At 37.6% G+C, this 22554-nt stretch overlaps 1 protein-coding gene across 1 annotated transcript; it reads left to right on the top strand.

Moving 5' to 3' along the window:
• The first annotated feature begins 4243 nt into the window (after window positions 1–4243).
• Window positions 4244–14492, top strand: LOC579403 (fructose-2,6-bisphosphatase TIGAR). The gene is made up of 6 exons (XM_779522.5): window positions 4244–4397; window positions 6203–6240; window positions 10321–10439; window positions 11137–11211; window positions 12104–12214; window positions 13484–14492. The coding sequence occupies exons 1-6, from the start codon at window positions 4366–4368 to the stop codon at window positions 13823–13825; spliced, it is 717 nt and encodes a 238-aa protein (XP_784615.1). The 5' UTR covers window positions 4244–4365; the 3' UTR covers window positions 13826–14492.
• The last annotated feature ends 8062 nt before the right edge of the window (window positions 14493–22554 follow it).

Here is a 22554-nt window from a genome sequence, read left to right on the forward strand (position 1 = left end):
TCATCTGTCATTTAAAACATTTAGTGTTTAGTTATACATTTTTTGTTAAATGAGGGAATATTTCAAAATACCCATGCAGATTGTTTGGGAGTTCGACATAACAAACCAGAATGATGTAGATGGGTTTGTAGAAAGCAACAATGATCGTGATGACAAAGGAGGATTCTCTTTCTTCACACTCCCTTCATAGTGCCTGCATTTTTTCTACACGCCCATTCTAGCACTTTAAAGGAAAAGTCCACCCTGATATGAAGTTGTATTTAACAGAAGCAGATATTTGAAAGGAACAGGTCCGTGAAATTAAGTTGGAGAAATTCCTATCGAAAATAAGAAAGTTGTGATCAATCATAAACATCATTAATTGGCAACTATTCGACGTATCTTGCGAGCTCCCCTAGGTTTGCTCTGTACTTTCAGAAAGTTTTATTTGCCCTGACGAAAATGTTCAAGCATACATCTATTCCGTCATCAATAACGAAGAACAGGACAGTTTATTAAAATAAAAATTGTCAAGATTAGATAGGAGAGGCCCTCACAAAATACGTCACAGTTTTGCCAACTCGTATTTGCTAGATCGTACTTTCAAAAATCCATAACTTTCCTTGTTTAAATCGGAATTTGCTAAGACTTTCATTGAACTGATCCTTGTGATTTTATTTACAATGTAACCGACTTCATTAAAAAATAATGGTGATGATAAACATTTCTGGCAACAGTAAACACGGTGGCAATAACTTTCGAGATTTAAAACTAAGCGTTTTTCAGTAGCCTTGTCTACTATGTTTTGAAACTTGCGAACATTCAATTTATGGACGTCTTCTATAATTTGAACATGATTTTTGTGTAGCACATACAATTGGGTATTGAAATGACATTAGAATTGGTTTATAGGAAGCCTTTGAGATCATGGTGGCATTTTGTTAGGACAGAAATATGATAATGATGCGTTAAGCAACTCCCATATGATTAATTGTCGTATTCCACATCGTATCCGGCATATGTCCTAGGGTCCTTCTATATACACGTCCACACCACAAGCGTTCCACTGTTACGTAACCTAGGATTCCTTCCTGTGTAATAAGGCTAATTAATTGCACATTTGTCCTTGTGGTCTTTGTATTTCACATCACAAATAGCCATGTTGTACATGTAGTGTTTAATTAAAAACAAATGGCATAAACCGGGCGTAGTACATGGTCGTAGGAGAAGTGAGTGGGTTTGAAATCTATTTATACAAGTAGATCGAAATTACGATATATATTTTGTTTAAGTTAGAAAAGTTAGAAAATGATGTTTTATAAATGTAATCACATTGCTTTACAAGTTGATTTCTGGTTGAAATATTACTCAGAATTGTTATCAGTAGCAAAATAATGAATTCTAAAACCGAGTGCTTTATCCATCGAACATAACACCTATCATCGTCATCGTCGTATAGTCGTCATCGTCCTTGTCATCATCGTTCTACTGGAAACATTTTGTTGATGGTTCCAAAGTTCCTCTTGTCTTGAGTGGCACATGGGCCTTGGGGAAGGGAAACACTAGACTATAGTCAATTCTAGCAGTTCATCATAGCTTCTCTCTGCCTTGTTTACGACAGGTACTTTAAAGGCATCGTTTAACAATGTTAAATCTGAGATGCATGGCCCTACGTATTATCAGTGTTTGTGATATGGTGTTATATTGAAGCCCTAAAAAAGCGCTTTAAAATGATCATGAAGTGCCTCAAAATAGTAAACAAGTTTGAGTGACCGGTTTTACCAAACTCATTTTCCCAGTAAACTGTAGTAAAAACCGTTAAGAAAACGTTTTTTGAATTTCGATTCCAGTCATAAATATCTTGATAATCAGACAGGCTATCGGCTTGTAAAAGTCATGGGATTCCTGACTGACATAAAGGTTTACAATTATTATTACAGCATGAGCTAATTCCAGCATTTTATTTAGAATCTGAGGCAAAGATACCCAATCCCTTTAAAGAATCATCGCACAATGTAGTCGCAGTCAGTGTTTTCATCGTCTTGCCATTTCTTGTGTGTGCGAACTTTGAGCCATGAATTTATACATGATACCCCTTTCTGCAGCTTGCATATCCAGGGAATGTTTCACAAAGATTAAGATTGACTTTGAGTTGGACTTTACTATGGCAGGCTGTTCATGCCACTGTTTGTTCTCACCATTTACTGGCATTTGCCTCTCATGGGACGTACAAATCATGGTCAAAAATCTACAGCATTGACAATCTTTTGATAATTATTATTGAAGGAAAAAATATCATCTAAAGAACATAATGGTGAGAGCAAACAGTGGCATAAATGACCTGCCATAGTTAAGTCAAACTTAAAGTCGATCTTAGTCTTTGTGAAACACTCCCCAGATTTGTATAAAGATTCATACTGTTAATTGCGATAAAGGATGTTGGCTTCGTCATCAGGCTTTTTCTATAAATATCTTGAAAGAAAAAAAAGGCAATATCCTTCATAGTGTACATTTATGGATGCTCAAATCAGGAAAATAAAAGGCGGTGTATCTGAAATATTATGGGTAAAAGATCGAAAGGTCTGGATTTACATCTTTATAAATTTTATTTCAAATCAACTGTATGGAGGCTTTAGTTTTTCTTGTGTGCCACTGAATAGCAGTCCTAGTGCATGATTGTTATCTCAGGGAAGCAGTGTGTCCGGGTTCGAGCGCAATGTTCCATATCCAATCACAAATGGGGAAGTCCCTGAAATTGAAGAAAATTGCCAATTTAAAGGAAACGTTTACAAAGGAGAACATTCCTACTTTTGATTTTCCTTGGTTAATGAAGAACCTTTGGCAGGTATTTGTCATACAAGGAATGTAGGTTTATAGAGTTGATAACATCAGGGCAATTATGTAAACAGTTATGTTGATATAAATTGTGATTTTCGGTTATTTACGTATAAGGTGTTACATTTTGCTTGTTAAACTGATTTTAACGTTTTCCTCAGCTATATATGTCAGGTAAAAAATATGTAGAAATAATGACGAGTCTGTAAAAATGTGAATAAATTAAATGTGTGGTGCTCACGTATTCATTCAAATATGAAAACTTTAAAACATTTCACTCGTTTTTTTCTCTTTCTTTTCGCCTTTATCTGTCAAGCCTGATGAATATTCAGTAGAAAAATAGAGTGATGACTAACTAGTGCATTGTGTATAGTATTTTCTTTATGATATTACGTAGGATTCCAGGGGAAGTTATGGAGTTACCTCCCCCCAAAAAAATTGCTCAAAATTTGCATAGAAACATGTAATTTTTTCAGATTGGTAGTGCCTAAATATTAACATCCCATCCAATTCGTTCAAATCTAAGCTCTGGTTGATTCATTAATTTGTTTCATGATTGAAGCATTAAATGATTGATTGATCAAGTTGTTAATTGATGATTTTAATAAATGGTTGACTAATAAATTGATTTGATGATTAACTGATTGATTGATTGATTGATTTGTTATGCCTAGGTGATCGATTTAGTATTCTTCGGATGGTAGCATGAGGCATTGATTAGTTGGTTGATTTACAAACTAACTTGCTGAATGAGTGATTGACTAATTGATTGAATGATTGATTGAATACTCGATTAATTGATTGCTTGACTGACTGACTAATTTACCGTATGAAAACTTTAATCATTAGTAAAAAAAAAAATCAAGAACAAAATCATCGATCCCCCTTCCTCGCATTTATTCTCTTCTCTTTGAGAAATTATATTTATTTATTTTCCTTTCTTCATTATTTGATGGAGTGGGGAGGAGACGGGGCTTTTGTGATCCCCTCCCCCCCCCCCCCCCCCGCCCCCAAAATGTTGCTTCGCCATTAGTCAGAGACTGTCCTATTCTATCTAGAGAACTCCGCGTTATGTACTTTAATTCTTCATAATTATTATACAAAAAGAAAGGTAGTTATGAACCTTGAGGATATACGGGTACAAACGGAAATCCATAAAACTCCATTAAAAATTCGCTGATTCATCTGCTAAGGGTGCTTGTGCAGTGAGCTATACCCGTATACGTGTATTAATAAAAGATCTGCCTGCGAGTTTTATCGCCATAGCAAATACCAGTATATTCAATAAAAAATGCAGGTTTTGTTTTTTTAAAGGTAGTGTATCCCTTTTGCAGCCCACATCAAATTTAGACGTAGCAGGAGTCATGGGTTTATCGCCATGACGATGTTTTGAAAACAATGCGGGTATTACCATATATATATACAGCGCATTTAGGAGGTATTAATCATTAGCGTGTTCTGTTAAGCCATCGGCAACTGATACATTCAGCAATCTTGAGAGAGTCATTCAAACCGTTCAGGGGAAGAACAGCGAGACATTTTTAAATCAAGATGGTGAAATTTATCTTAAGTTTAGTCCGGCAGTAAGTATAACATGACTTTATTGATTTTGTTTGCAGGTAGTACCATACTTATATATACAGCGCATTTAGAAGGTCGTAATGATTAGTGTGTTGTGACACCGGCAACTGATACACACACCCAACTTGAAAGAGCCATTCTAACCCTTCAGAGGAAGAGCAGAAAGACATACTTTAAATCAAGATGGTGAAATTTATCTGAAGTTTAGTGCGGCAGTAAGTATAACACGACATGATTATTTTGTCCGTGTTTTTGGAAATGTGAAATGGAGAGATGTTGCAATCAACCTCCGAACCGGGAGAAGATACTCAGATAGATAGATATAACTTTAGGAGAGTGAATCTTCATGTAGATAGTTTTGAAAGGAGCGCCTTTTTGCTTACACGTCCATTACCTAAATTGAAAATGTTTGACTAAGGTCATGGACAGAAGGGAGCGTTCACATTTGCTCCCATCGTAAGTTATTCTCGTCGCATTTTCCACCAAGAAATTGGCTTGAATTATATGTTTGGGATTTGGCCACGGTAACGTGAAATGATGGGCTTTGTCATTCGTTTTTGAAAATTAATTCGTTAATGACCATTATCAAAAGAAAAAGAGCGTTTGTTGAGTGCCGTCTGTTGCAATTATGAGAAGAAATAGTATAAGATTTGGTTGAAACATTGATGTCAAGCGTGTGCATTAAGTCCCGTATATACATATCTGTGTACAGTGCTGCTCGATGTATGTTAGGACGTCGTCGCAACGAGGCAACGCCAATTAAAGCCCCACTGTCCTACTTGTGGCTACTTGCTCCCTTTATATAGAAAACTTCCCCAATTGGTGCCTGTTGGTCCCCCATGATCCTCTTCTTCGTATGTTAGTTGAGAGCTGGGTTAATGAGATAGCCACCTGTCAGTGACCTCGCTGTGTGGTCTAATCCCCTCTGGCCCAGTAGTGTTGACGGTCTTTAAACATAAATAATTATGTTATGTTGCCTATAAGCGCGGTACTTCCATTACCCCCTGGCATGCCTGAGCCTATATATTCGGCCCTGAGAAGGCGCTCTGGATATCGAGTTATTTCTTAATACCGGATACTCGTTTACATTACCTGGGTGAATAGTAGCAAATGCAGATTAATGTCTTGCCAAATGACAGTAGTGCCACGACAGAACTTGAACTGTGAACCATTGTAATCCACAGTCAAAATGACGACTCAAATAGACCATGAAATCTCTACAAATTTTAAGATAAAGTTGAGTTCTGGTCATGCGGCTGCATTGTGAAAGAAACGGTGTGGAATCGATCAGAAAAATTTGATAATGTAGCATATAAGTATTGGTGTGTACTGAAAGGTTATGGAGTCATCATAATGATAAGAAATTAGGCACAGTAAACAAGCACAGTACGCAGAAAGATTTATATGGGACTACACAGACATGTGGCATAAAAATCGGGTCTCATTTTTGAGCTGTGTTACTTACTGTTATTTAGAATATGAAAGCATTTGAAGAGCCACGGTTTTCAGGGAACATTTTTTTTCTCTGAAGTTCTTTCGACACTTGCATTATAACAATGATAACGCTCATTATTATTGTTCACCTCTTTTCAGAACTCAACCTTCTCTTTTAAGTCACATTTAGGGCTGGTTGTAGGGAAAGAGTGATAACAGTATGACACACTAACAGCGGTTTTACATGTAACATTAACGATCTCATAACAACCCTCCAGCTGCGCTAAAAAGTTATGAAATGTCAAAATATGTCATCCATATTTTTCAAATATTTATTGAAATGAGACCTGTCCATTTTTTCTTTTATCTACAGTGGAGAAAGCAAATACAATCAACAGAAGTTAGTACAAGGTAAGATGTACTTTTCATGTTCTAGTATGAAATTAAAAAAAAATACATGTCTAACACTAAAAAAATAACTTATTGTTATAATTATGTTGTTAAAAATACTGCAGCACAGACCAACGCCAAAACGGTCCGTTTAATAGGTGTCTGTACTTGTTTTGCTCTCAACTTTTCTTAACCCGCATTTTCCACAGACAACCAGACTTCATCTACCTTTATTACTCGTATATTTCTCTCTCATTTTTGCTCTCGACCTCAGCCCCCTCCTTATCTATCTCTTTCTCTCTCTTTCTTTATGCCTCTCTCTCTCTCTCTCTCTCTCTATATATATATATAGAGAGAGAGAGAGAGATAAAGAAAGACACTTATATGTCTATCTTTCTCTCTCTCAACCCCCCTCCTCTCTCTCTCCCTTCCTCTCTTCATCTATCTTTTCTTACCCTTTACTACTCACTCTCACTTTTCTGTTTTCGGCTGCCCCCCCCCCCTCTCACTCTTCATCTATCTTTTCTTACCCTTAACTACTCACTCTCACTTTTCTGTTTTCAGCTGCCCCCCCCCCCCCCCGCTCACTCTCTCTCTCTCTTCGCTCCCATTAGTATTAATTTTCAATGTATTTATATACGTTTTCAAACCTGTATAAGCTGTACACAAAAATCATCACCAACCGGCTAGAGAAAATCCTTGATAACAACCAACCAAGAGAGCAGGCAGGCTTCAGAAGGGGTTTCTCAACTACGGACCACATCCACACCATTAATCAACTGAAAGAAAAATGCCAAGTATTCAACATCCCTCTATGCGTAGCATTCGTAGACTACGAAAAGGCATTTGATTCCGTAGAAACCTATTCAGTACTGAAGGCACTTCAAGACCAAGGAATCAACAATGCATACATCAAAATCCTTAAAGACATTTAATCAGACTGCTACAACACTGTCAGAATGCACAAGGCCAGCAACAAAATCATGATGAGAAAGGGAGTTAGACAGGGAGACACCGGCTCACCAAAATTCTTCACTGCTTGCCTAGAGAGCATCTTCAAAACATTAGACTGGTCATCAAATAAAATCAACATAAACGGGGAAAACATGAGTCACTTACGATTTGCAGACGATATTGTCATCATATCTCACAACTTAAACGACCTCGAAATAATGATGCAAGAACTGGACGATGCAAGCCGACTTACAGGCCTCAAAATGAACATGAAGAAGACTAAAGTCATGACAGGATCAGCCAAAGATCCAATACAAATCCAAGTGAACGGTACCAAAATGGAACAAGTAGAGGAGTATATTTACTTAGGGCAACGTTTCTCCCTCCAAGACAAAAATCAAGACAACGAAATAAGAAGAAGAATCAAAGCTGGATGGCAAGCCTTTGGCAGATACAGCACCATCATGAAAGGCAAACTTCCATTATGCCTGAAAAGGAAAGTATATAACCAGTGCATCATCCCAGCAATCTCATACGCTGCAGAAACATGGACACTAACATCAAAAATGGAAAGCTAGCAGCCTCTCAACACAACATGGAAAGGAGTATTCTATGCATCACATACAAAGACAGCAAAACGAACAAATGGATCAGGGAACAGACAAAAGTCCAGGACATCCTTGAAACAGTGAAAAGAAGGAAATGGAATTGGGCAGGCCACATCAGCCGTAGGAATGACAATCGCTGGAGCTCAGCAATCACTCACTGGACACGATATGAGGGAAAACGAACAGGGGACGTCAAAGAAAAAGATGGCGAGACGAGCTGCAACAGTCCTGGGGACAGACAAACTGGCACCAACAGGTGCTGAACAGAGGCATTTGGAAACATCATGCTGAGGCCTTCATCTTGCAGTGGATTGACAACGGCTGATAAAGTAAAAGTAAAAAAGTAATACACGTATAGCGATAATATAGGGCACTCTTCTTTCAGTATCAGAGGCAAGTTTACTTCGTCACTTTCCACCCCCTTTTTTAATCACCCCGCCGCCAATTTGTATTATCATAGTTATCATTATCAATCTGCCCATGACAAATAGTTTTATCGCCCAGCCTTATTAGGAATAGGCCTACATCCTCAGTTTTGGGGTCTTCAATCCTTTTTTAATCATGTCTCGGACTTCCTGGTAAATTGTTAAAATTAGTAAAGGGTATAGACAATATTTTAATTTACCTAATGCATTGCCTTTTTCATGATTAATAAGCAGAAAAGGGTAATCATAATCTAGCAGGAAAAAAAGAGTGATATTTCCAGCTGCTATCTTAATTATGACCGAACATTTTTACGAATGAATGTTAAATGTTAAATAATTTCTCAGCTTTGAGATATAATCATCGTAATTGCAATCAGTCAGAAAAACATTTTCAGATGGATGGATGTCCGGTTCTGTAGTTGGCCATGACGTTGTTTAACTTAAAGGGGAAGTCCAACCTGATATCAAGTTGGTTTTAATAAAAGCCGACAAAAGAGAAAAAAAAAAACACGATGACCTATTTTGTGAGCTTGTCTCCAATTTGCTCTGTACAGAAAATTTCATAAACTTTTATTTTCTTGCTATCGGTAACGGAATAGACCTATGTCATACAGGCATTGCATAACAACATATGTACACTAACTATATTTAGGGTAAATCTTTGATTGAAAATTATTTAAAAGGAAACTTAATTTTTTTTTTTTTACTGGGCAAGTAGGAGGAGAGCTCGCAAGATATGTCGCGGAGTTGCCAATTTGTGTTTGATTGATATTATCTTTTAAAATTCTCAACTTTCTTATCTTTAATCTTTTTTTTGCTCAAACTTTCATTAACCCGTTTCTTTAATAATGTCTGCTTCTATTAAAACCAACTCCGTATCAGGGTAGACTCCCATTTTAAGTGCTCCGTGTTATTCTTGTACAAAATGAGTATTATTATAAACTTGTGTAACAACAAAGCACGTACCGTTCATTTAAGTTTTTTCTTTCTTTTTCTATTTGTATGTGGTAATGTCAGTTTTCAAACTGTTCCCCCTTTTCAACGCAATAATGCCGGCCTAATTAAATATGATTTCATCATCTATCATTATGCACTGTCATTTAAAGCTTATCTGCCGTAGTTTACAGGAGGGATTAGACTGCCCTGCAAGGTCACTGGACAGGTGGTTATCTCATCAACTCAGCTCTCAGTTAACATAAGAAAACGAGGATCATGGGGGACCAATGGTCACCGATTAGGCATTGTTTGTTATATAGAGGGCGCAAGTAGCTACAAGTAGTGCAGTGGGCCTTTAAAGAAAACAAATATCATGGCCTCGTTCCAAATTTGGCTTTTCTAAAACGCCATCAGAAATGGCTCTTACATTATAATAAAGAATAAATACTAAAATTGTGTGGTTGTGGCTAATTGCTTGCTTGCTTGATTCTGTATGTTTGTTTTGATTTCTTTTTTCTTTTTTGCCGCTCATTTCGTTTCGTTTTCTTACATTTCTTTCGTCTTTGTTTTATTCTTTTACTTCGTTATTGTTTTGCTTTTGCTGTAACTGTTACGCTACTCATCTTGACCATCAAAGGGTGCTGTCTTTTAACACGAACAATTTACGAGTAAACAATACAGGAATGTTAAATCATTTCTGAGTTTCGTGGTTTAATCATCGTAATTGCAATCCGTAAAAAAAAAAAAAAAAATCAGTGGGATGTATTTCCAGTACCATTGTTGGTCATGATGTTGTTTAGCTTAAAGGGAAAGTCCACCCTGATATCAAGATGACTCGTTTGTTTTTCGATTTTGCTTCATTTCGTTTCGTTGTATTACTTATTGTTTTTCCTTTACTTCTTTTTTATTTTCTTTGTTATTATATGATGATATACATATTGTTCATCATACCAATTGCTGTCTTTCAACACAAATAATGTTTGTCCTTGTTTGGCAATTTGAAGAATTATCACTGCAATAATAATTAGTAAACTATACAAATTCCCTGATAAATAACTCATGTAATCGATATTCCATATTTGCTCGACATGAAACTCGTCATCTAGTTCTATTTTATAACAGTGCAGTATATGCACATACTTTATTTATCGTGTGCTTTTTTAATCTCCAATTCACAGGTCAAACTAACTCACCCCTGTCGGAAGATGGCGTCCTACAGGCGGAGAGCTTGAGCAAGCGTTTGTCGAATGAGAAAATAGATTATGTGTACACAAGCGATCTTTTACGAGCCACGCAGGTAAGAAACCATTACTTCCTTCACAATGCTACAAAATGATATTTTGTTTAAAGAATGAAAATGAAACGTTTTAACTAATACCGCGGATTGTTTTCGGATGTATTTATCAATTAAAAAATCATCCTGGATAAATCATATATCTTTCTTAGCCCGAATGGGGTAGATTAATACCATATGCATTAAAATGTAGTACACAGGAATGAAAAGGTGGTTTATAAGCTAGATTTTCTAGAGAAATTGCTTCGAAATCAATAAAGGGACAAACGAAGCCAAGGTAATCCGTCCTGTTCTCCCAATAAATAATATTCTTCTATTAAAAGTGAACTTAAATGTTCATTGCAGAGACCGACACGTAATGATATGTTGAGCTATATATATATATATATATATATATATATATATATATGTATTTTTGTTATTCATATGTTTAATGACATAATTTGCATATCTGTAATATCGAGTTATTGTGAAACAGGCAGGGGTCATAGATGATTTGGCTTTTTCTTTTCCTTCTCCTTTTCACTTTTTTTAATATTTGCATTAAAATAAATGTGAATAACATGAAAGAAACTCAGAACGTACGAATGAAATAATTATATTAATCGATAAAACTATTAGTGAAAGCAAACACAGACAGAAGAGCGCCACCTCAGTTGTAATCTTTATTTCAATCACTCGTTTTGATTCATTTTCCCAGACAACTGACATCATCCTCAAATCATTAAGGGCGCCCCCATGTGATGTGATCGAGGAAGTTGGTTTGAGAGAGCGGGTAAGTTGTGTTCTTATTGTCGTGAAGGCGAACAACTTTATTTTGCCCTTGAAACAGTATCATATTGTTTTTGATCCAGTCATACATCACAGTGCGCATCAAGCAGGGGCGTACGCAGGGGGGGGGGGGGGGGTTGGGGGTTCAAACCCCCCCCCCCTTTTGGTATTTTTATGTGTGTAAACCCCCCTAAAAAAACACCCTTTTTTTAAAAAATATTTTGGGCCAGATTTTAAACCCCCCCCCCCCCTTGAAAAAATCCTGCGTACGCCCCTGGCATTAAGTATTTATAATATAGTTAGATGGGTTTATGCAGTTATTTACACTTTGTGAAAACATCATGATTATTCTCGTGCTAATCACAATACTTTTCCAATGCAAATACATTCCACAACCTGAATGAATGAACTGTTATTAAATATAATTTTGTTTGTGAAAATTCGTATCATCTTCGAAAAACTCTATATAAAGACATGAAATAGATTAAAAAGGGTATATGTTTGAATTCCTTCTTTAAATAACACGGTCAATGTCCGTATTCCTGATTCCGCTCTCTCTCTCTCTCTCTCTCTGCCTCTGTGTAGGCCTATGTCTGTATGTCTCTCTCTCTCTTTCTCTCTGTCTCCTTCTCTTTCATTCAGTCTGTCTCGGTCTGTCTATCTTTCTCATTCTCTCTCCTTCCTTCTCCTTCCCCCCTCTCTCTCTCTCTCTCTCTCTCTTTCCCTCTTTCTGCTTAAAGCAATATTGCTAATAGACACTGAATATTTGCGTATTTGCATATTCAATGTGTAACGACCCTGACGTTAATGGCCAATAAACATGTGTAACAAATGCAATAGATAAATAGTTATATACAGTGGTTTAATATATCTTTTTTCCACTTTAAATTATCCAGAATTTTGGAGACAAGGAAGGGATCACGATTTCAGAGTACAGAGCTTTCCTGCTTTCTGAAGGTTTTACATTCCGAAGTCACGTGCCGAAAGGGGGCGAATCTTTCCAAGTCGTAAGTTTCAAACATTTCTACTATATAGTATGTGTAGGTTTGCATTTACAGGAGACGTAACAAATTGGCGACCTTATTTATGTGCTCACATGCAATCAAGGAATTCCTTCATATACCGCTACCCGTGTAACTCCCGGGTAGAGAGTGTCAAATTTAGAAATAGTGCCAAGCCGGGCCTTGAACCCATGACCGACACTTTCTAGTCAAGTGTTTAAACGACTCAACTACGATACCTCGTCGATGGCTCCCGTTTTCGAGACGGAAAACTTTCACGGAGCGCTCCAAAACAAGTCATTGTTCAACTACTTAATGATATGAAACTGTTGTGTATTAAACCCTCGACCACTTAATACCAGCAAACTTTCATGGCCGTAGAAGGTTCTAGTTTTGAAGTCGATTGTTTATTATGGTTTCAATTTCCATTCATTAACCTGAAATAGAAAAGTGAACGCCCCCTTGATTGATACTAAGCCAAGTTTCAATTATGTTGATTTATTCTAAATGAATGAATAGATATCATTAAGCAAGCGCCCTAGCTCTTCAAAGATACTTGAAAGAAATTTGATCATATTATTCTTTTCTTTATCTTTGCGGAAACTGAAACTTGATGTAGCCATGCTACACCCATTATCATGATAATGTTTTGTAATCATTTTTTTAAAAATAGAAATTTGTTTTTAACATTTAATCGTCTTCCTGCAACTATGGCAACATGCTTTAATATGAGATTCATTGTCACTCTTTCGGGCATGACGTACTGCAAATTACTTGACAACTGAAATAATATTTGAGGCAGTTGATACTTGAATGTTTTTCTAGCACTTGTATTTTGGCTAAATAAGTGTTTATTTAGTGTCTGTCTATCATTTCGTGGTCCAGTGGATACGGGGGTGGATACCTCGCTTAACTGTGAGTCACCTGGTTCGCGGATCAGGTCCCGCTTCGGCACTAATGTCCTTTGGCAAAATATTGGTCTACGTTTGCCACTTTCCATCCAGGTATAGAAAAAGGGTATCCGGTATAAGAAGAAATTCCCTGGGCGCTAAATTACTATGTATGTTATTAATTTTTCTTCAATTTGTTGACCAAAAAAAAAAGCCATATCCAAAGGATAATAATTTCTTTACCGTGACAATATGACATAACCTGAAATCAAGATTACATCCAATTTGGTTACCTGTCAAAACGTTCTGGTGCTTGAGGTATTGCTATTTGAAAAAAATAATGAAATATTGGCCTAATCAAATTTCCATCCACCTCTAACGACAGGCGAGACAGCGAGTTGTCAAAGCCTTCCACGACATCTGCAACAAGCAGCTCGAGCTCGAAAAAGACGCAACGACGTCGGCTGATGGCAACCTCACCCACGTGCTCGTCGTGGGACACGGTCTCTTGTTCAAGGAGCTCCTGGCGTACTTCATCGAGGAGCTCAACGTCGAGATCCCAGGCGGCAAGGAACGGGTGATGAAGGACAGCTCCAACAGTAGTCTGTCGCGATTCGAGATCGAGTGCGCCGCCAACGTCGCCCCGAAAATCACCTGCCAGTTCATTTACGATGTCAGTCACCTTTCTGAAGACATGCAAAAGGCATTACCGAGCAAGGCCTATTAAAATAGAAGTGTCGTAGTCGAATGGTTTAAGCACTTGACTTAAAATTCGAATCTCGTGGTTCGATCGCCGACACGGCACGAATGTATTTTGGCAAGACGTTAATCTACATTTGCCACTCTCCACCCAAGATGCGAAAGTTAATGTGGTTGGATGAACAAGTGGCGCTTGTAAAATGACGACTGGCCGGAATGCTCCCCAGGGAGGGGAGAATGTGCATACATTGTGTGCTGGGTAAGCCTGAATCCGATGGCAGGGGTAATAATAATGCGCATTATAAATGTGAGCTATTATTATTATTATTAAATGTTATCGACCTAAACTTATAAGCATTCGTCAAATTTATGGAAAAATTCTGAAACAAAGATTCTCAACATACTTTTCCTTTGTTTTAACATAGCCCTTATACATAATTGTTATTCTTTCTTTTTTAAAGCTGATAAATCAAGTTTCCGAGAAAAAAAATATAACTTTATGTGGTTGTACCATGGCATTCTCATGCTCTAGAATGCACATTACAAATGTAATTTATGATCGTCTGCACATTGAGGCATTTGTATTTAGTATTGCATTTCATTATTTTTAAAGACATTTTCTTCTATCGTCATACTATATCTGTCATTTTTAAAAGTGTGTGATCGGGATAATAATAATATCAGCTCCATAGTGATCATCCTTTTTGTTTCTTTTTATTCAAAAGAAAAACATTGATACTCTTTGTTGATGTTTTATTGCAGTCCTATATCTTTTTAGAAACGACGTTTCAAAGGGAAAGAGATTGCAACTGATTGGAGACAACTAGTAAACAAAACCCAAAGATTCCACACTTCCAAAATTATGACCAAATTAGGAGGAATTAGGGCAGCGATAAATATACAGTTTCTGACGCAAAACAGAATTCCCGAACTTGTTGTTAACTTGTCATACAGTTCCTTTTTCTCGGACCAATGGAATTCGTTTCCAAATTTGAAGACTTGGTCACGAATCGAAACTGACGTTGCCGAAGGGCGTTTCGATTGCAGCCCCATTCCATTTGAATACCAAAACTAAAGCTCGTGTTATAAGCCCGAAATAATAAGTTTGTATACATGCGTATGGTGGAGATGCGTGGTGCATTTCCGTAGACTGCTTGAGATTCGTACACACACAATCTACTTTGCTTTTAAAGGGACTTGGTAACATTGTTCAGATTAGAGGTAGTGGTGCTAAGGTAGTGACTTCAATGAAGTTCAATGCTATGTACAATTAAAGATAATCTGAAAATTTGAGTGAAAACGGACCATTATTATTGATAAAAATTGGGAAAACTGATCTGATCGAATCCTTAACTCTCCGAACTATATTATTACAATTTAATTACATTTTAGGTAAATGTAAATCGTCAAGAAGCAATAAATTGGCTCTTTTTCCCATTCCAGACATTTAAGTGTTGAAAGATTTTAATAGCCTGTTTCATGTCTTTTTTTCATGGAAAAACGGTTGGGAAAATTCAAAAATGGTAGGGAGAATTTACTGTTATTCATTGTTAGAGGGTATTGCACAGTGACACCTTCAAAGAAAACCAAAGATATCTTTGTGGTTTGAGAATTTTTTTCAGGATCTTTTGCATGTCAGAGGGTTAGTACAGTAAAAGGAATATAATAAGTAACATTTTATTCAAAACGTACGCAATTTCTTCATCAACCTTCAACGATGTTACCTGACATCACCCTAATAAAAGTAAATATCAAGACATAAACCATATCAGGAAGTGGAAGAAAAACATCGAAATGGGTTGAGCAGGAAGAACACGTTCAATGCCAAAAAGACAAGAATGGAAATAATAAAGAGTCCCAATAACAACAATGCAGTACATTACTCTTTTATAATCTCATTTTTTATCCTCGTAGCAGAGTTATAGCATATTCTATCTGTCATTTGTAGGTGATTTGGGGTATCGCCAAAATGTGCGTAGCGCATCTACGAATGCAGACTATCTAGACGATTCTACAAAAGGTTTAACCAATCAAGAAATAATTAATAATAATACTAATAATTACAGTGCTTATATAGCGCCTAACACTTACTTTGTCAGAAGTCTCTAAGCGCTCTACAATAATGCAGCATAATTACCCTGGCTTTAGCAGTGCAGCTGTATACTCGCGCTGCGTTTCAAGGAATAAATTCCTACCAGGTACCCATTTACTTCACCTGGGTGGAGTGTGGCAAATGTAGATCAATGTCTTGCCAAAGGACATTAGTGCAGCGGCGGGAGTATAATAAGAAAAACAAAAGGAACAAAGAGGAAGAAGAGGAAGAATATTAATGAGAAGAAAATGAAGGAGAAGAAGAAGAAGAGAAATGAGAAGGATGAGAAGATGAGGAAATGGAAGAATAGGGAGACGAATGATAATAATAAGAAACCGATAAAGAAAAAAATATAAGAGGAAGTTTGAAATCGAATTTTAAACAAGGAAACAAAAAAAGACAGTAACAATTCTCAATGAATGCCAGGTCGATGAGTTCATGTTCAATTTCTACTGCGAAGGCAATGCCAAATCATTTTCGAGATGGTAGGATCGTTTTAAAGCGATGATCACATTGTGCCTTTATTCTTCTTCTTCTTCACAGACTGATTTAAATTGACAAAGATGACAAAACATGGGTAAACCATGTTGATCTACATTTCTATTGATAACATTACTGCGATTAGGAGTGAGCTTTACTTCGACGCTCAAAGTTTGAAAATAGAACATCAGTACAGTATTATAATGTTCAATTCAATTCAATTGTATTTCTGTTTACAGCAAAACATTACAAATCAATCATAATCATTGACACAAATTAAGGAATACATATTGGAAACAGAGGGGGTTCACTAAAGAGCAATGCTTGTACAATTATTGACTCCTCAAATAATAGTTGGGAATAATGAGTAATTAAATTCACAAATTCGTATCTACAAAAAGGAACTAGAAATAGAAAAAAGGGATGTCAACAGAGATAAAACGGGACAAGAAAGTACTTTACCAGACAAAGGAGAACACGGTCACAATACATAAAGTAGACAACGCCCAAAAAGAATTGAGAGATTGGAAGTACAAAAGGATGAGCAGCATGTGGGGTTCAGAGGAAGACGAGGAAGGAGATCTGCGCATTAGAAAGGAGGTATGCATGATAGGGCATAATACAATATTTCAAATTATATTTTGAGTCTGCGAGTAGAAAACAACCTTGTTTCAATAAAGAAAGAGAAAAACAGGTTAGAAAGAAAGAGCTCCTTAACTAGTTTCTCTATACAAAAAAGATCATAAATATACATTTTCTTAGTCGCTGATGAAGAAATATATACATATTTATATTAATACAGGGGTTGTGTAGAAACCAAATGGGATGATTATGTCAAGAGGACACGTATGATAACATATTTTCTTCATAGCAACCATAAATATATGTTTTTTTTGGAAACAAATCAAATTGAAGAGAACCTCGCAAAGTACGTCACAGTGGTGTGTGTTTGATTTAAATAGAGCTTCACAGCTTCCTTGTTTATTTATCGAATTTCACTAAAACTTTCACTTTCAATTATCTGTTTCCGTAGATTGTCCTGCTCTTATTTAAATGTTGTGTGTCCCTGCATCTGTTGTTGCCGTATGACGGCCATTAAAAACAGTTTCTACCGTGACGTAAATTTATGTCGAATATGTAAATTATGCATCACAGTTCTAGGAAAGAAACAGGAAATAAAAGTATTGTGAATTTGTGATGAACAGGCCTACATAGAAGATAATAATAATAATATTTAATTTCTATATAGCGCTTAATACAAAATGTCTCTAAGCGCTTTACAAATATACTATTATCCTGGTCATTGGATTCAGTGCTTGCCCGCACACTGTGTGTGCACAATCTTCACTCCCTGGGGAGCATTCCAGCCAAGCGTTACTTGACGCTCAAAAACTGTTTGGCCAACAATGACGGCCGCATCTTACCGGGTACCCATTTCACACCTGGGTGGAGATCACAATCATGACATTATAAAAATGTGTATAGTATAAACTGCAAGGGAATTTTTAAGCAAGCAAGATTATATTCTAGTAGATCTTGAAATATAGGAGAGACAGTAATTTTTCTTCTTCAATTTCAATACAGCATCATTCTGTTTGTGGATTGTAGTGTTTGAAAAACCATTACACATTGCAAATACAACTTGCCTTGTTTTTAACCCTTTATGTAATCCAGTCCAAAAGATATTTGATATAGCGCCTTTTCCTTGCAGTTACAAAGCGCTGCGCACACGCTCCACAATGTTTGGGCCACTTAAAAACAAAAGTTAGACACTTCTCAGAGATCAGCAAAGTATATGTAGGCTGGTAATAATTTAAAGTAATTTCTAGCAGAATAAATGGGACTTGAGTAGTTTCTTGAACTGGTCAACAGATGAGGCCGTCTGCACAGCAGTAGGTAGCTGGTTCCACAGTTTTGCAGCAAACGATGAAAAAGACAATTCACCGACACGTTTCTTACACTGAGTGAGCCAGATGGATGATGATGAGCGGGTATTTCGGACTCGAGGACGACGAACCAAGCAGCCAGCTATGTACGGGGGACATCGGTGGTTGAGAGACTTGTAGACCAGTAGTAGGATATTAAAAGCTATTCTCTGTCGTACAGGCAGCCAATGGCGTTCAAGTCGAAAAGGTTGTATGTGAGTCCGAAGAGGAGCAGAAAAGACAAGCCCTGCCGCTGAGTTGTGTACTCTCTGAAGGCATTGTTGGAAGTACTCATTTATTTATTATACTGTCATTTGGAATGCTAATCTGACTTTAAACTAAATCAAATATTATCGTATTTGAAATCTACTGGTAGATCATATTTGGATTCATATTCTATCAGAAAATATAGAATATATTGTACTTTTGAAACAATAGGGAGAACAACAAAATAACCATTTTTTTTCACTTGTCATACCAATATTTCACTGTACAAAATATGTGAACAAAAGCACAACTGAACAAATTCTGGATAGAGCATTTTCTTTCGTAATAAAACATTTCGTAGTTTTTAATGGTTAAAAGGAACCTTGTATTCATCCTCTTAGCATTGTTAAAAGTAAATTTAATACACAGCCAAACGGAACATACTGTCTACGAGCTTCTCATGAACCAACTCCCACGGGCAATTGGTTCAGGGAAAACCATAACCATAACCTTGCGATAAGGAACCAACAATTGCATTTAAATAATTAAAACAAAAGGAGTCAATGGAATTCAGATGTTACGAATACGACTTCGAGTTACAAGGATACATTGGCTTACACAATCACATTATTTGCTCAGTTAATATTGTAATTGTTGATAACAAATAAAAGAGACCTCAAAAATACATTTCATAACAATAATCCCAATTACAGGAATGAATAATTCTTACACAATTACAGTGTTCCGTAGAGCAGGGAATTGTATTCAAATAACAACAGGAGTAAACAATATCCAAATGACAATGGTAATAATACGATTCGCAATAATAAATTGGCTTACACACACACTATTTGTACAATGACGGAATTGTCGGTCAAATGACAGGAACCTTTACAAAAAGGAAAAGGAACAATATTTTGTATTATGGCTTCCCGCAGAGCAAGGGGGCGTCATATTTGACCAAGCTTTTTTGTTCTTTCATGGAGTCATATTCCACGATTGACCTAGCCCAATAGGGGATAATATGAACAAGCTCCTCTACAACACAAAGCGGAGTCGAGGCCCGTTGGGGGAGGGGGGGGGGGGCAATAAGGGGGTGGGATCGAGAGTGCTTCTTGCATATACCGTGGACACAATGTAATTGGTATTAGAAATAAAACATTGTGAAATTGAAGGTAGTAAGCACTGACTGTTAATTATAAAATGAAAACACAGTCACAGAAAGTTCACATTGATTTATAGTATGATGTTTGGAAACAAAACTTTGAAGGACATTAAATATTTGTTCGGAAATTACCTAAGCTATATTTACGCGCTGTACAATGCCACTGCCGTGTTATAAAAGAGTAAACCATTAAATAGCAAAGCAAGATCTAACATGATCGAGGCAGTTAGGATGCACAGAAACATATACCTTTACTCTCTTTTTCTTCGATTTACAATACCCAACTTCAATTTCATTCAGAAATTTGAGTGTAGATTATGCTTTCATAGGATGGGGGGGGGGGGTGGTCTTTATCAACAGACGAAAAGTGCAGTGGTCGCCATTCAAAGCAGGTAGGCTGTTTTATGAGTTTGATGATTTTTAATTAGGCGGTAATATCAGTTACGAATCAAAGGTTTTGTAATGGGGTCCACTCGCTATTCATAAGGAAAACTAGTCATAAGTACCGCTATTCACAATCGGAGAAGAGGGTCCCTATTCATAATACGAGAAGAGGATCACTCTTCACCCTCTTCTCTTCTTTATTATGAATAGTGAACCTCGCGGTCCTTACGAGTAGTGAACCGAATGTTGAATAGCGCCCCTTCCTCATGTTCATGAATAGCGACCCCGATTTCGTATTATGAATAGCGGTCCTAACGAGTAATGACCCTCAATGTGAATTATGAATAGCGACCCTTACCTCACGTTATGAATGGCGACCCGTATGAATAACGGTCCTTATGCCTATAAGAATAGTGGCCCCCTTTCCGTTTTATGAAAATTCAATACATTCATCGCGTGAGAGTTGCCCCTCCCTCGCAGCCAATCGGGAGGGGGTGTGGGAAAACGTCTGCTGCACTGCACGCTCTCTTTCAGCAAATGGTAATGTCCAGTTTTTACAGTCTTTGTAATAACCTACACGAACATCTACTCATATTACACATCGTAAAGGTATTTTCCAAGGAGGAGTTTGAATTTCGAAAACAAAAGCACGAAAGATGAAGGTACTTTGTTATCGGATACCAGCAAATGTATCAACAGACGAAAAGTGCAGTGGTCGCCAGTCAAAGCAGGTAGGCTGTTTTTATGAGTTTGATGATTTTCAATTAGGCGGTAATATCAGTTATGGATCAAAGGTTTTTTTAATGGGGTCCACTCGCTATTCATAAGGAAAACTAGTCATAAGTATCGCTATAAGTACCGGAGTGTTGGCTCAGTCAGTAGAACGTCCGCCTCATAACCGGGAGGTCGTGGGTTCGAACCCCGGCCGCGTCATACCAAAAGACGTTAAAAGATGGGAGTTGTTGCTACCTTGTTTGGCGTTCAACAATAAGGGATAGAGCAACGTCGATCTGGCGCTGCTCAGTGGCTGCCGGGCTCACGATCAATTGGGCAAAAAGAATTTCCGTTCCGTTTAATAAAATTTGGAGTGGACTATTAGGCTATTATTCTTATTATTATTATTCATAATCAGAGGATCACTCTTCACCCTCTTCTCGTATTATGAATAGTGAACCTCGCGGTCCTTACGAGTAGTGAACCGAATGTAAATTATGAATAACGCCCCTTCCTCATGTTCATGAATAGCGACCCCGATTTCCTATTATGAATAGCGGTCCTAACGAGTAATGACCCTCAATGTGAATCATGAATAGCGGCCCTTTTGAATAACGTCCTTATGCCTATATGAATAGTGGCCCCCTTTCCGTTTTATGAATAGCGGTCCTAACGTCAATCGAGGTTACCTTTGTAATAGAGTGAGCTCCCACAAAATTCAATACATTCATCCCGTGAGAGTTGCCCCTCCCTCGCAGCCAATCGGGAGGGTGGGGGGGGGGGGGAACGTCTGCTGCACTGCACGCTCTCTTTCAGCAAATGGTAATGTCCAGTTTTTACAGTCTTTGTAATAACCTACACGAACATCTACTCATATTACACATCGTAAAGGTATTTTCCAAGGAGGAGTTTGAATTTCAAACACAAAAGCACGAAAGATGAAGGTACTTTGTTATCGGATACCAGCAAATTTTGCCATTTTATGACACCCTACCTTGAGGCTTGGGATAGAATCGTGACTTAAGTCAGCCTAAAGACTGGCTCCTCAAAACAAAGGGGGAGGGGGGGGGGGTGAGACACCCTCTTTCATGAATTTCGAAAGGTGTGCGTGAGGGAGGGGGGAGGGGGAGGGGGGAGGGGGAGGTGGTTATCTCATGCACGATTCATGTCTTAAGATTTCTTCTTTTTAGATGCTGCCTACACATTTAGACGCACCCTTTCCTTTCGGGGGAAGAGGGGAGGGGGTGGTCAGAATATTTATCGGATCTTCGACAGAAAGCTGAAAATGTATGGACCCATCCCCCTTCTTTTTATTTGTTATTCCTTAGGCCTGCTTATTTCTGAGTAATAGCTTACTTAAGCCACAATGGCTGAGTAGTAGAGCGGTGGTCTTGTACCCGGGGAGAGGGACATGTTTCATGGTTCAAAACCGAGGCGTTGCACCAGTGCCCTTCGGTAAGGCGTTTAATTCTCGTTAGCCTGAATACCAAATCCCTCGGAGAAGACGTAAAGCCGTCGGCCCCCTGCTCACTAACAAGCATACACATGCAGTCAGGTAACATAATCCATCAAATCCAACCACCACCACCACCCCACCCCTTCGAAATTGGTATACCGACGCTCCATATTATAAGGAAACATCAACAATTTTCAAACACCTTGATACCGTTTCGAGGTTTTTGCCAACGTTGACAAGCCCTCAAGTGACAAAAGTGACCTTCGTCAACTAGGCTGCGTATAATGGCGAAATATCCTGGTACGTTGATCAAGGAAATGAAAAATAAAACGAT

This window comes from Strongylocentrotus purpuratus, unplaced genomic scaffold (assembly GCF_000002235.5).
Source record: "Strongylocentrotus purpuratus isolate Spur 01 unplaced genomic scaffold, Spur_5.0 spur5_scaffold_17, whole genome shotgun sequence".
NCBI classification, from domain to species: Eukaryota; Metazoa; Echinodermata; class Echinoidea; order Camarodonta; family Strongylocentrotidae; genus Strongylocentrotus; species Strongylocentrotus purpuratus.

Coding starts and splice junctions, on each gene's coding strand:
- LOC579403 (XM_779522.5), top strand. CDS start 4,366: ATGGTGAAATTTATCTTAAGTTTAGTCCGGCA. Junction 10,440..11,136: donor ATCTTTTACGAGCCACGCAG/GTAAGAAACCAT, acceptor TCATTTTCCCAG/ACAACTGACATCATCCTCAA. Junction 12,215..13,483: donor GGGGCGAATCTTTCCAAGTC/GTAAGTTTCAAA, acceptor CTCTAACGACAG/GCGAGACAGCGAGTTGTCAA.